This window comes from Corapipo altera, unplaced genomic scaffold (assembly GCF_003945725.1).
Source record: "Corapipo altera isolate COAL_440 unplaced genomic scaffold, ASM394572v1 2c, whole genome shotgun sequence".
NCBI classification, from domain to species: Eukaryota; Metazoa; Chordata; class Aves; order Passeriformes; family Pipridae; genus Corapipo; species Corapipo altera.
The window spans coordinates 4,898,256-4,913,258 of record NW_020884923.1 but is presented as its reverse complement, the minus strand read 5'-3'; the positions used below and the strand labels follow the sequence as shown (position 1 = coordinate 4,913,258).

Sequence of the window (15,003 nt, the reverse complement as noted above, 5' to 3'; positions counted from 1 at the left end):
GACAGAGCTTGTGTGTTTGCCTTTAGAGGAGTATTGGAAGGAACTTTCTTGCAGTTGACAGTAATGTTGATGAGCTCAAGGCCCACTTCTGGAAGAGTACTTCTCAGGGACTCTTACGTTCTTGCTGCATACTTTCACAGATCTGTCAGCCAAAATATCACTAACTATATAACTTTTAATTTCACAGATGAAGGAACTTGGCGTCATTGTATACAACTGCAGCTGCCTGGTCCTGGATTTACAGAGGATATTTGCCTTGTATAGCTCATTAAGATACAAGAATAAAATACCTCCGAGTTGGTCTAAGAGACTATATGGAGTGTACGATACTCAAAATAAACTGACACTGCAGCTGAACGAGACAAAATCAGAAGCTTTTGTGTCGGTAAGTTCTGAAATGAGTTGCAGAGATGGAGGGAAGAGAAGAAACTTACTTAACCCACCAGATTTTTGGAAGACCTGGAAATTTGACAAATCAGAGTATTATTTTTCTTTATTCTGATTTCTGTGACATTTTTCATACATGCAGTTTGCCAGGACCGAAGATGCTGCAGGGTTTCATTTGAGTGTTATTCTTTTTCCCTTTCTCTGTAATGTTCACCACTTTTCCACTTGTGTTCAAAAATGATAGGGAAGCCCTTCAAATTATTCTTTTATTTACACTAGTAGATAGAACATGAATTACTTAGGAGTAAATGAACCGTTAATCAGACATAGACAATAATACAGGATAAGCTTGATATCACAGCTTGCATTTTTATCTATGTAATTTACAAGGATTCACCCTGTTCTATTGAAAGCATTTGTACTTCTGTACAACATCATCTACTTCAGCTTTATTTTTAAATGACATTTTAAAACTTCAAGCAGTGATCCTCATGGAAGCACTGTCTGTGCATGTACTTTTAATGGAAAGAAATGGAGCAGTCCTCCACCTCAGCAGCCATGTAGCAAAACTGGAAAAAAGTACACACTGAGATAGAGATGATGAAAGATGTGGAGTGTCTTTCATTTTGGAGGTAATTACATGAGTATAAACAACCCCTTCAAAATCAGGAATTTAATGCAGTTGCTAAGAGTTACTTTCCATTCTTGACAAAAAAAGGTGCAAACCCCTCATTGCTTTATAACCAGTTATTTCTAAAAGAACGCAAGACATGTAGCACACTGTTAAGTTGTACAGCCACTAGCACAGGACATTGGTGCAGATGAGTGGTTAATACAGGGCAGGGTTTACCTTCACCTGCTGGGAGCCAGGCAATTTTCCACTGTCCAGGATTTTTCATACTCCTACAATCACTGGAGAGACGGAGAACTATTTTGGAGTGAAAACCTGGAAGTGCCTAAGACAGCCAGAATTAATAGCTGCTTGAAAATATGCACACTTCCATTGATCTGGAGAACCTTAAGGACTAGCTTAAATGAGAGACTGACTGTTGGACAGTTAGCAAATATGCTGTTGAATTAAATCCTACTCCTTTCTAAGCAATCTGTAAGAAGTGGAGAAATACTGCTGAAAGTCAGTCCTGAAGTGGCATACAGAATGGAAAGCTGGTTAAGGCCAAGTTTAAGGAATTCAGGATCCTAGACAAAGACAGGTGGAGAAAGACTCTACAAAACCTGGTTTTTTGCAGTTTTCAGTGTTCACTTCCTCCCTGTGATTTATATTTTCTTTTCCCTTCCATTCCTGAGGGTAATAGAAGCCTCTTCTCTTGAAATTTCACTTCACAAAACAAAAGGAAGGACTCGCTGGTACTCAGAAGCTCAGATCATTGAAGTCCAACTCCAAGAGCTACCTGAATTTGTAACCACAGCCCACTTGGGCTGGTTCTTCCTTCCTGAAAAAAGGCTAAATTTATACATTTAACTATATTTAAATCACTTAACACTTTTTTTCTTGACTAAAAATTCATTCTTTGAAAATATATTTCACTTTCAATGTTTGTGCTGTATAAAACAACCATGACACACAATAATTGAATTTTTTTGTTTTACTTGGGAATCATCATTTAGCGTTGCTTAGCAACAAAATCATCTTCCAAACTGGCTGATAAAGTGTAAGAGCTTTTGGTTGTTTCTTTTAGTGCTCAGGAATGGATCTGGAATATTGGTCTTGAAATCTTGCTTCAGTTAATTGTCTAGTATTTTCTCTACTTAGTTGTTGTAAATCCTTAAGAACATCAGTCAGTTTTTAAGAAACCACTGTGAGAGGCAGTGTATTGAAATAAAGACTAATAAAAACCCCTGGATCTGTCCCTAAAAGAAACATACCAGTCTGGGTGTCATCTGTGACCCAAGCAAGTATCAAAGGTGAGAAGGTGATACAGCAGTAGGAAGGCAGCAATCTGGCAGGGCCAGTTGTTAAGAAAAAACAAGTGGCATCTGCTCCAGCTGGATAAAGTGCCTTCAACAACCTCTCTCCCAGGAACGGTGTTGCCTGCAAACAACTTGACAGGTGGCTCCACTTTCCTCTTCCTGCTTGTGCAGAAGAGTAGAAAGTCCTGGGCCTGTCTGCCACAGATGGGCAATTTCTGCTGGCTTCACCTTGCTGCCTGACACCTTTGAGAGCCCTTGATACAAGGCAGAAAAGCTGAAATATGGGCTAACCACTTACTGGCTCAGTGCTGGGTAATTTATACCTGAAGCTAGGTTTTAAAGATAAGTTTCTTGCAAAAGTGTAGCATCTCCCTGCAACAGTGCCTGAGTAAACAGTGAGGAACTTTAAATAGAACTAACATAATAGACCTAATTTTTAAAGTTGTGTCTTCTGCATTTTACCCACAGTTACACCTAATTGGTGAGGCTTTTGAGGGGCAAGTAAGCAAATACCTCTCCTTTGTAGCTTTGAGTATTCTAGCAGGACAGTTGAAGTTCTCACTTAATAATAACTTTTCCTTTCACAGAATTCACCTAAACTCTTCTGCCCAAAGGACAGAGTCCTGGATATTGAAGCTATATACAGTGTTATCGATGATGCCAAGCAGTTTGTATACATAGCTGTCATGGACTACTTGCCAATCGTCATTGACACCAATGCTAAACGGTGAGTGTCCATGTCCAGTACTAGCTGGTTATCATAATGCCAGTAAGGTCTGCTGGAGAAAATGAACCCACAGGAGATTAGTTACTACTGTGGAACAATTTCTTGGGGCCCAATTCTGCTCTTATTGAAATCAGTGAGAGTTCTGCCATTGACTTAAATGGGAGCAGAATTGGGACCTAAGAAGACAATTCCAGTTCTGGGTCCTGAGCTTTGGATCTGCCTGTTGAAGGAGATCAGAAATTGTCTAGTCTGACCATCTGGACTGGGACCCAGGAATACAACAGTCTGCTTATACATGAATCCTGTTTCTTACACTATTATATTCCCTATCTTGAGACCACAGCTACTGGCATTTTATGAGTATCAAAGATATTCAACATGAGAGAGAGAAAGAGAGTGTGTGTAAGAGAGAAATAATGTATTGTGAGTTCTTGTATACAGTGTGGGAGATGTCATTATTTTATTGATATACACATATAAGCAAAAATTCCAAATTCAGCACAGATTACATTTGAATTATATCACTTTTTGGTTAACTGAGAGTTGCTAAAACAAAAAAAAACACCATGTAATTTTTAAACAACCTGTTTGTACGGACCATTAAAAAGCACTCATTGCCCAAAACTGGAGCTACAGTGTAACAAAACCATCCAACCAACCATCTAACCATCCACTGGTCTCTCCAACTCCTGAAAACACTCACAATGAATTGAGAATCTAGCAAAGCTTGCCATTTCATCTATGCTCTTTATTTGAACACAGTTGAGACAAACTAAGCATGTGGTTATGTGGGGGTTTTTTCCAGTTTTGCATATTTAGAGATGTTTTGTTCAAATTTCTCAAAAAATAACAATCTTTTGACCAATATGAAGCATAAGCTGTTTCAAGTCTATGAAAGAGTTTTTCCAATAAACTATGTACAGTCTCCATCACAGTGAAAGAATCATGGGCAGTGCTGTAGGAACCTCAGTTCCTGCTGATAAGCGGGTATCCCTCCCGCTTCTCCTTTATGTTAGAAAGGATCTTAATATGTAGAACCATTACAGTGTTGCAGTTGATGTTATCTCCTATACTCTTCCTTACTTTATTCTCATGCTGGAAGAATTCAGATCTACTGGATTAGGGAGATCCAGGGAAGCCACCTGTGTGAATTCTTCAGTGTTTTCCTACAGCATGGCTTTGTGTTTGAGGCACTGCCACAGCTTCTACTTTGTCAGCTCCTTGTCAGTTCTCACTTATAAATTATTTTCTGGCGTTGTAGAGCTCAGATTCATTAGCCCCCATGACTTGATGCTGCTGGAATGAAGATAACATACATTTTCTTTGTCTAATTCTCCCTTTCCTGACCTACTCCCACCAAAGGTCAGGAGCACAAAGCTAACAATTGTGAGAATAGCACCATGGAAGCCAGCGTCCCATTCACGGCAGAATTTCTGCAATCCTGATCAGGAAAAAAAAGTAGCATCTTCCTTAATCGCCCATCTCATCTGCTACTGAAGGACACAGGCACCCTGCATAGCAGCTCTCAGTTTTCCAAGGAAGAAATTACAGAAGGCATTCCAGTCCCCAGCCTGTACGGTCCCAGTTCATAGCGGGAAAAAAAGACGGCACTCAGGCAGAGATCCGATGATCCAGTTCCCTTGCGCAACCCTCAGAAAAGCCTTCTGTCCCTGTGTCTGGGCTGGTCAGCAGCGCCCTCTAGTTGTGGCTCCTCCTGCTGCTGCTCCGGCCGCGGGCAGGGAGGGACGCGGGAACAACTCTCCCAACCAGCGGTGGACAAGGCATCTGTATTTTGTGAAAGTGTCTTGGCACACACACAGGTGGAAGATGTACTCACCCATCCACAGTCTCACTGTCCCCACTGTGACAGTGACAGTTTTGGTACAGGGCTGAATGACAGAAAAAGGGATGCTGGCAGATCTGTTTAGTTAGAATCCCTTTAAATAAGAACAGCATTCCTTCAGTGGATAGAAAATGAAATTCACATGTGGATTTGTTTTCTCTATAATGTCGAGGCTTAGCTGCATAAAAATCCAATTTTTTTTTTTAAATTTCTCTGAATATATTGTATTCTTTCTCCACAGGTACTGGCCATATTTAGATGGGAAGATAAGAGAAGCATTAGTATTACGAAGTATTAAAGTACGACTTCTCATAAGTTTCTCAAGAGACACAGACCCCCTTACTTTTAACTTTGTTTCATCTCTGAAAGCTATTTGCACTGAAGTTCCAAGCTGTAGTTTGAAAGTTGTAAGTATAACCCATATTGCTTTGAAAGATATTTCCCCCAAAAAAAAAGAATGAAGAAAACAACTGAGAAGCATTTTCTGTTAGTATTAAAGTCTTTGAGTTTAATTAAATAACATAGGAAATATAATATAATGAACTCAATTTACTCCTAGTAGTAACAGAAATAGAAATTAAGACAGAAAAATAGATTGATGTCAAAAGGTAGTCTGTGTGGTGGACAGCCCATTTAAAACACTACATCTGGTATTTCAAAGCAAAGCTAACAGGGTGAGCCACAGTCATAGGTCATGTTTATACTGTCTGATAAGAGTAAATCAGACAGTACAAAAATAAGTTTTAGTTTGGATTCATGTAACCTGTTCAGCTCTGTAAGCATCTACTTTTCCTTCAGTCAAGTGCAAAGTACAGGAAAAAATAATGAAGATTTTACATTAAATTCAGACTACAAATTCAGACTTGTGAAGACTAGAACAACCATTTATGCGGCCACATTAGACATGCAGTAGAGGAAGGTGAGAAATACCATATATATTACATTTGTATTAGAGAACAGAGTATATGGTAAGTACTACTTTCAGTTTGCTGCAGTTCATTTTTATGAAATTGAGGCACACTGGAAATCAGCCATCTTGGATCAATTTCTTGTTTGGTTTTTTTGGTGTGTGGTTTTTGTGGGTTTTGTTGGTTTTTTTCAGGTAACTCTCTCAAATAGTCTGAATTATTTGGATTTCTTAAACTGATAATCCACTTAATCATTCTGGCTTTTTGAAATTGACAACTGTAAAGAACAAGTACTATATGTCATACACACTAAGTGGTATTTATGCATATCTAGAATTTTTCTTATAACATATGTTGTTATTACAAGTTTTCTAAGTCAAAAAGCAGCATAAAGTGTGATTTTAAGTCAAAAAAACCCCATACATGGCTGACACTGCTTAAGCTGCTTCAATTTTGAGTAACTTCTAGCTTGTTTCATATTTATCACCAAAATTCTACTTATGGATTCAAAATTATTTTTTATTTAAGTGGTACCTAATGCTCAACAATCTTATATCCATTTCCATCTATTTTCAGCAGGTAAAATCCTTTGTACAGAATTTATCTTGCCAAAAACTACATGCTAAAAGGAAAAAAAAATTACTTCTAGACATCTATTCTGGGTAGATAGTCTAGCCAGAGTATCTGCAGTTAGAAAATACAAATACAAGTTCCAGTAAAAAAAATAAGACCACCCCAGGTATAGATAGTTGTAAAGGTACAACACACCTCAGTTACCTCTGCTGTGCATCACATGTTCCCCACTCTGGGTAAGTCACTGCCTTAAATAAGCCTTGGTGTTGGCCAAGGCTCAGAGTTTGCTGGTATCTATTTGATATTGACTGAAAACTGTGCCATAGGCTCCATCTCAATATTCTTTTAATTCAAAAAACATATCAGATGAGCAATGTTTTTTTTAAAGCTGTGTTTCTTTCATATTCATCTGTTATAGCCAGGATCAAAGGGAAACAAAACTATGTGCGTGTATGGAGGAGAAGTAATAGGCTAACAACGTAAAACTAAACTTAAATCTCTTGAATTACTGGAAAATTCTGCTTTTCCCTTTTGGTTCTGCTTTGGCTATAAGAAAACATAAAGTCAAACTAAACTCTGTACAGAAAATACTGTCATGCAGACATGCAATGTATGTGTTTATATACAAGATCACTGAAATTTTAAGATAAACTTGTTACAAATTCTGATTGAAATTATAATTTAAATTGCTAAGCTGTCCCAATACCTCTGTATTGTTCTACCAAAATGTCACAGACATACGCACCACATGACCTATCCCCCTGTTGTACTGTTCTTTTGGGAATAATATATCCAAGTCCTACAAAGCGTACTCATAACTTTTTCATTTAGCTTTTGATCCCTGCAATATGCCTTGTTGTGACTGTTTTCCTTTTTTTTTTTTTTTTTTTAAATTTCTATGGAAAGACCAGTTCAGTTTAAAGTTTCCAGTGAGTGCTAATGGCTGTCTGCAGCTACAGGGTACACTGGTTTGCCAATGGCAGCAGCCTGAGGTACGCAGTCATCTTAGAGAAGGTGATGCAGATGTAAATTCTGTTAGATGGGAATCACTTTCTAATTTCACGTGGTCTCTGACCAGGCCAGTAGAAGTTTTGGTATGGCCTAACTGCAAGTACATAGTTAGAAACAGGGCACTGCAACCCTGTTTCGCTTAGCAGTGTCCTGATCAAAGCCAGCCACCATCCACTGCGTATGAATTTTCCAGTCTGCCGTGGAGGTCAGGGATGACAGGGACTCCAAGGCATGGTTTCCTAGTTGTTAACACTGAGTTGTAACAATGTGCTCTATCTAGAAGTAGGGATTTTTTTTCTTTTCCTTTTGCCACAAAACTTTGATAATACTGGACAACAATGTCAATGCAGTTAGAAAACGCTAAAGTCCCTCATGCATTTCTCAGCATCTCAGAGTCCAATTCACATAAGCATTAATTATTACTGGAGTCAATTGAAACTGTTTCGAGAGTGCAAATTCAATAGAAGTACTCTGAAGAAAATGATCACTGGGAAGAACTTGCATGGAGAAAGGTATGTTAGAGAACTAAATAAATGCTATAAGCACACAGCCAAATGGCAAGGAATAAACTGCACACCGAACTGCTGCTCAGTCAGGGAGCTCTGTCCTGTGCACTGAACCACATGTGGTCATGAAATTAAAGCCTGAATGATAAAGGGCAAGCTCAAGGTGAAGAGCTCACCATTGTACTTCTTGGGACCTTAATTCCTGTACTCCTTAAGTTTTGTGCACTTGACCCATAAATGTATCTTCTGTGCGCAAGTGCCTAGTCTAACTCTCAAAGAAGCAGTAGAAAGGGGCCAGCTCTGTTGGATGCAATGCTGAACAGAGTGTATTTTTGAAGGGCCCACAGAAAGTAGGACCTAGAACAAAATGTCTTTAGACAACTGGAAGCCACAATGGAGTGGCATGGAATAGATGTGTATCTACAGCACAAGTTATTCTTGAACCTCCACATGAATCTATTTTTGAGTTGTGCAGGTGTATTCCCACTCAGGTAAGAGGAAGGTAAAACTGAACCTTTCACTAATTCTCAGAAAGACAGAAGTGCTCTATGAGTAAACAGTGTTATGAATTAACTATGAAACCTTTGCTCCTAAGCACTGATTTAATTTTAAAGCTCACAACTCCTAAAATCAGAATGGAAAATATTAATGAAATGTTAGCAGTAGGTAGTGTATTATTAACACAGTACTTTTGCTGAAGGTGTGTTGGAGAACGTTACACTGTGCTGCTTAATGCCAGTGCTGGTTCACTTGCTCATCTAAGTGACATTTGTGTGTTCTGTTTGTGAGGGCAGATGAGTTTTCCTAACGGTGTCCATATTCCCAAGGAGTTAATGCCTTCTCTGCTATTGCTGGAGAACACATTACATTTCCAAGGCTTCTGTCCTTTCCTGCCTGAAATTTTCTCTCTTACAAAGTTATTATACAAGCAACACAGTAATGTGTGATATCTCAATTCAGCACATCTGCTCAATCTATCTCAATTTGACACCTCTAAGCTTATGTTATTATTGTGCTTTGACTTATTTTTACATCAAGGTATGTAACTTTTTGCTAAGTCTCATAATACTGGCAAGAAGACAGCTTGTTATGTTTTGTTTCCTAGCATTGAATACTTTGCCCATTTGCCTGTTTTAGACTATTCCCTGCGATGTTAGTATTAGTCACACTGTATCATCTGCATCCCTGTGAAGAGGTACTGCAAGTACCCCTGATGGATACCCTATGGCTGCTGGCTGTTTCCATTCCAATTTTGTTGTGCTGGAAAAAACATGACCATTTTCTTCTGGCTTTATCCAAAAATTTAAGACCCTTTCATAAAGATTTAGACCCATTTCTGGCTTGCCAAGTACATACTTTCAGTGTGGGTGCATGTTTGTAAGAGCAGTTCCTCAGGCACACAGTTGCAGTCTGAATGTTGTCAAAGGACATAATATCTAGCAAACTTTCCTTTATGGCTGCTAAGGTGGTTTGTTCTAATATTTTAAGAAGTGTGATGCTGTAATTATTATTGATTATAAAAATCTGTAATTAAAGGTGTGATTTCTCCATGCAGCTGAGTTAGGTGTGAATATACAATATAAATCTAATTTAAAGAAAATATAATAGACTTCTGGATAGAATAATCTTTTTTTTAATGCCCTTTATAAAGTAATCACTCAAACCGTTTGCATTGCTGTGCTTAGTTTTTAAATTCAAAACACTATCTTTGGAATTTTGCTAGTATTTGAACTCATTACAAAAATTAAGTGTGGAACATAACAATGCCACATACAGGTAAGTAAGCATGGAGTGGCATACAAAATTCAGAAACTTTAAGGTAACAACTCTGTGATAGCTGTCAGTCACAAAACTGCATCCCACAGCTATCCAGTATTTCTGCTCTGAAAAAATACTGAATTTATTTCTCATGCACTAAAAGCATGCTTCAGTGCTGTTGAACAAATTTATTTGCCCTAGGTTTACCTCAGCAAAGTCTCACACAACATCTGATTCCAGGAAAAAATAATTTAATAATTGAGTGGTACGGCAATAGGAACACCTCAAGCCATGTGCCTCCAGAGAGGGACCCAAAACAAGGGAATCCCTGGGCTTTGATACCCTTACAGACTATGCATCCGTTCACATGCCTGGCACACACCTCTTGGTCCAATGGTGATTTTTGGTCTGGGGTCTTCTAATGCCTTATTGGATTTTTTCTCTGTGCCCAAGCAAGCAGGCTGCTAACTCTTCTTATCTTGTGGTACTGCAGCCTCCTTATCTTCTAGTTTATACTTCTTGTGCACTAGCTTAGTTGGCAGAGCACAGGAAACTGAAAAGTTCTCGATTTAGAGTAGGCTCTGCTTAGCAATAACTAAGACATCAGTGTTATCAGCATTATTCTCCTGCTAAATTCAAAACATAGCACTGTACCAGCTACTAGGAAAATTACTAAGAAAATTAACTCTATTCCAGCCAAAAGCATGTATCTAGGTGAAAGTTCACAGTTTGCAACCCAAGGCTTCAGCAGATCTTAGCTAAGCTACTCATACTAAGCAAGTAAAGCTTACTAAATCACACAATATTATAACTCTGACTTAGTTAAAACTTACTTATTAAACAAAACAACTAATATTTCTCAACAAGCCCTAATAAACTTCCATCAGGGCAGGTAGGGGGGATATGTGTCAGTCCAAGCACAGTGACTCTCCGTAGCGCTGAAATCAGCAGGAGCCTGGATTGGTCTTGGTATTTTAGACAGAGTCCTTCTAAGCAGTTTTGGTACAACCTCTGACAATATAAAATTTACCCCAGTATATTTTCCAATGGGAAGAGAGAGATTCTGATGGAGTCCACAGCACAAAGTGTTAGATAAACAGCAGCCTCTGGGCTACTCTACCTTTTGTCTGCAACTAAATCATTTTAGATAGCTTTGGTAGTACTAATTGCAGATAAATCTGGTCAGAACTTAAAACAGAGTTCTCCAAGGAAAACCAAACTGTAATGATCTTGACTCATGATTAAGAAGATTTTCTGAATGAGTATTTATATGCAGTTCTGAAGCAACCAGTGGTATAAAACATAAACCTGGTGTTGCTGTTAATTGGTAACAGCACATTTTGCAATAGTCAAGCAGTTTACTGCAAACAAGCTTGAAACCCACCTACATTATCAGCTGGGTAAAGAATGCTTTGTAAAACTGAGGACCCGTGTGCTGTGCGTACACCCACGTTTGGGTTAATTGAACTGATGATGTCGTGTACTGCAGAGACCACTACATTGCAATAATGAGTTTGGTGTTGGACAGTTGAGTTTTCCAATTTAGTAAGACTATTCTGAAAGACATCGCCGTAACCTAAAAGGATTTGTTCAAGGTTTGTATCAAACCCAGCACTGGTTTAAGAGATGAATTGTGGAAAACAGACCCATAAGAATGATTAAGGAGTTTTGGGATGGATTCTTTTCCACCCCAAAGTGTGTGCACTGTATAGTCAGTTACTTTCACCAGTAATCTATTGTGAATTAGGTTTGTTCTGAGGATCTCACCATCAGTTCAATCAAAGTTTTCCAGTCAGGCAGTAAATGTTTACCTTCACCTTCATCATGTTATTCTCTACTTCAGGTTTTGGAATCTAGATTTAGCTATTAGTTTTCTTGCTGAAATAAACATTACTTATATATTGTTACTGATCAGAAAAGGAATGCATATAGCTCCAAAATGAAAAATAAATAAATAAATAAATTACTAAATAAATAAATAAATAAATTTTGCTCTGACTTCACCCTCCAGGGTAAAACATGTATTTTCCTCTTGTTGCCCGGTAAATTTGATCTCTTCATATCAAATTTAATCCTGAGAAGCTTCTAAGTTTCTGAAATGGGCAAGTTTCCTGTTGGAAACTATGCAATGTGTGATGTAGAGGTATTAACTCACCTATTGCTGTGCCTGCCAATACGGATCCTGAAGCAGACTTCAAATCCCAATGTCCTTTGACAAATGAGGAAGCAAGCTAAAGAAAAGCTCCTGGCTCCATGCAGAACACAAAGATGGGCGTTTTTTGTTCATTTCACTGCCTTTACTACCTGGCACTGTATTTCTTTTGGCATGCAGTAGCCATATACTTTGCATAGTTTAGAATGCCAAGGCAAGAGTATCATAACCTGTGAGAATTTACTAAGAAATACAGTGTGCAGTGTTTTATAAAATTAACGGTTGGCTATAAAAACTCAAGCTGTTCTGTAGCACTAACTCATTTTCAATAAAAATTAGAGAACAAGCCATGCTTTTTCTGTCTCTTATAGAGCAATGCTCATTAACCTGTGCTCCATTCTATTTTATGGCAGAAATTCTTTGACCTTGAGGAAGAGAGTGCATGCTTTCTTAAAGAACAGAAGAACACTTCCCTTCCCAAATTAAATCGTAACAAATATATGGTGACTGATGGAGCTGCATATATCGGTACGTAACCACATCTCAAGAAATTCTAGTTAGTATCCAACAGCCTGAAATAACACCCCTTTGTAGATGAGCAATCCACAGCTGATATATTTGTTAACAGTTCATTTCTTTGGGAAGCTGGATGAAGACTGAGCTTTGGGCCTCTTCCCATTTAAAAACTTTTCTTCCCCTATGAATTAGTTTCTCAAAACCCACATTCTGCTTTCAGTATTTTAAAACAGACCGAAAACACAAATATAACACCATTTATGAAGCAGGAACAACTTGGATTATTAACATATTCTCTTGTTTCTGCAATCTAGTGAAGATGGACTGTTCTCCATTTCCCATGTTATTACTATGGTCAATGCTGGTAAATACTGTACAGATGCCTTTCATCCTCATCTTCTGAAGTCTTATTGCATTTTGCTATAATGGCATTTCAGACACCCTCCTAACATTAGGTACATGTGTAACTGGTATTTTGGGCTAAAGGTGTATTTAAGTAAAGTTGCTGTATGGCACCTAGTAAAAGTTCGTTACCAGTCAAATGCGCACTGAATGCAGGCTGAAAACTACCTTTTAAAAACTCTGAGTTGTACGTAAGCTCACAGGATGAGAAAACCATTATTGAATTACAAAGCAACTCATAACATTTTAAAAAACCAAGAGAGAAAACATGCATTCTGATATACTGCAGCTTGCTGCTTTAGGGATCTTACTGACCCACTGCAAAGCTCTCATAGCCCATGATGGCAGAGGCAGTGGGGAAGGGCAAAGGCTGCAACCCAGAAGCACGGCCCATGCACACACCAGCAAGTTGTACAGAGATACAACTAAAATCTACTCTGGAAGGCCCACCTTGATGGGCTTTAAACACATATACCTATCTTAAGCTATCCAAATCTTAATTTTGACTGCAAATACTGTAGCTCATTCCATTCTCATCTCCCAAAGGTTTTATGAGCTCTCCCAACATTATTTTTCCACTCCATTTTAAATCCCTTCACACAGACAGATCAAATCTCTGTACCTTGGAACTCATCTACACAGCATGAATTCTTAACCAACTTGTTTTTTTTCTTTCCCATTGTCCTTGGATTCTTAGCTGCAGATAAATAAAAAAAAGGAATTATCAAAGCTTTGTGAAAGTAGTACAAATGCATGCTAAGAACCTGATATATCTTTTACTTGAAATCACAGAAAAAAAGTCTCTTATGATGAGGTTTCAATTTACCAACCTTGACAACTTTAGAATTCTTAGCATTTTCTGCTGAAGTAGCTGAAATAATGCTGAAAAAAGGGTATAAATTTCTCAGATACCTTCATGTTTTATGTATGCTTAGACACTATTTTAAAATATGATCTCTAGTTAACAGCATTGTTTCTCCAAAATACTGCATGTGTTTTACATATATAATTTAAAATACTTACAGTTCTAATGAAATAAAAAGAAGTAACTGCAACAGTTAGTTTTCCATTAGTCCAATTATCCTCCTTGCCTTGCTATCACCAGGATTTGAAGTGCTCATTTGTTACCTTAGATTTCAACACAGGTGGTAATAACTGGCATAAAAATGTAACTCATATTTTTCTTTCCTGAAATAGTATCTATCAGTGGGTAACCTGTAAAAGATCTATTGGTTTGGAACTTTAAATTGTTTATACAGCAAAAAAAAATTTCATTCTTGGCACTGAAAAGGCTGATGAGGAAAGGAAATGGAGTAATAATACAATATATGCAAAAAGAAGAACAAATTAGTTTTGAATAAGTAGAGGAACCTGTTTTCTCTTATGAAGGCTTAAAGCTGTTAAACTTCCAGAAACGACCTTCACTATGAAAGGTATTGTAATGGAGTTTTTTCTTTCCTGTTAGTATAAAAAGCTCATTTCTGTCTCTGCCCTGGGGAACTGATAGTGTTTCATGCTGAATTGCCTTTAGGGAGATGGGGTTTTTCGTTTGGTTCTTTGTTTTTAATGTTAGAAACTCATTGTATATTCCTGCCTTTACTTGTAGGTAATTTTGATTGGGTAGGAAATGCTTTCACGCAGAATGCTGGAGCTGGCCTTGTTATCAACCAAGCAGACGCGGGGAACAGCACAAGCATCATTAAGCAACTCAAGGCTGTTTTTGAAAGGGACTGGTATTCACATTATGCCAAAAGTTTACAACCAACAAAAATCCCAAACTGCTTTAATCACAAACTTAATAAAGGAACTTCAAATAAGACTGCCATGAGCAGTGTGAATTAGAAAGACTATTTTACTGTTTAGTATGGCAATGAAGAATTACATTGGGGTGTAGCCTTCTTTCATATTTACAGACAAAAGACTTAAAAAGCAAAAAAAAAAAGTTTGATCGGGGGGGTGTTTTTAGGAAAAAGCACACTTATATTAAAACTGTCTAAACTATATTCTCTATATTGAATTATTTAAGACGTTCAAATTTGTTACTTCTGACACTGAATGTCATTTCCGCTTCCATGTTAATTTTAATGTTCTGCATTTGAATTTAACAGCATATATCAATGTTTCTGTTTTAGGACTTTCCCTAATTGCCATCCTGGCTAGAACAAACCTTGAGGCAAAATGAAGATTCAAGCTATGAAATGGCATTCTAAGATCAGTTATTATTGACATACAAATAGATGGTAGGTTTACTGTATTAGAAAATATAAAGGAATAAGCAGATTTTCACCCAT

At 37.8% G+C, this 15,003-nt stretch overlaps 1 protein-coding gene across 5 annotated transcripts in view; it reads left to right on the top strand.

Annotated features, from left to right (window-relative positions):
- The window catches only part of PLD5 (phospholipase D family member 5), a 171,920-nt gene extending 157,279 nt beyond the window's left edge, over positions 1-14,641 (top strand). For all 5 annotated transcript variants that reach the window (XM_027657223.1, XM_027657225.1, XM_027657226.1 and 2 more), the window contains exons 6-10: positions 188-385; positions 2,904-3,043; positions 5,128-5,293; positions 12,208-12,322; positions 14,319-14,641. In XM_027657223.1, the coding sequence (XP_027513024.1) occupies positions 188-385; positions 2,904-3,043; positions 5,128-5,293; positions 12,208-12,322; positions 14,319-14,554 (855 nt within the window). In that variant the 3' untranslated portion in view covers positions 14,555-14,641. The remainder of the gene's footprint in view (positions 1-187; positions 386-2,903; positions 3,044-5,127; positions 5,294-12,207; positions 12,323-14,318) is intronic.
- Positions 14,642-15,003: the final 362 nt, after the last annotated feature.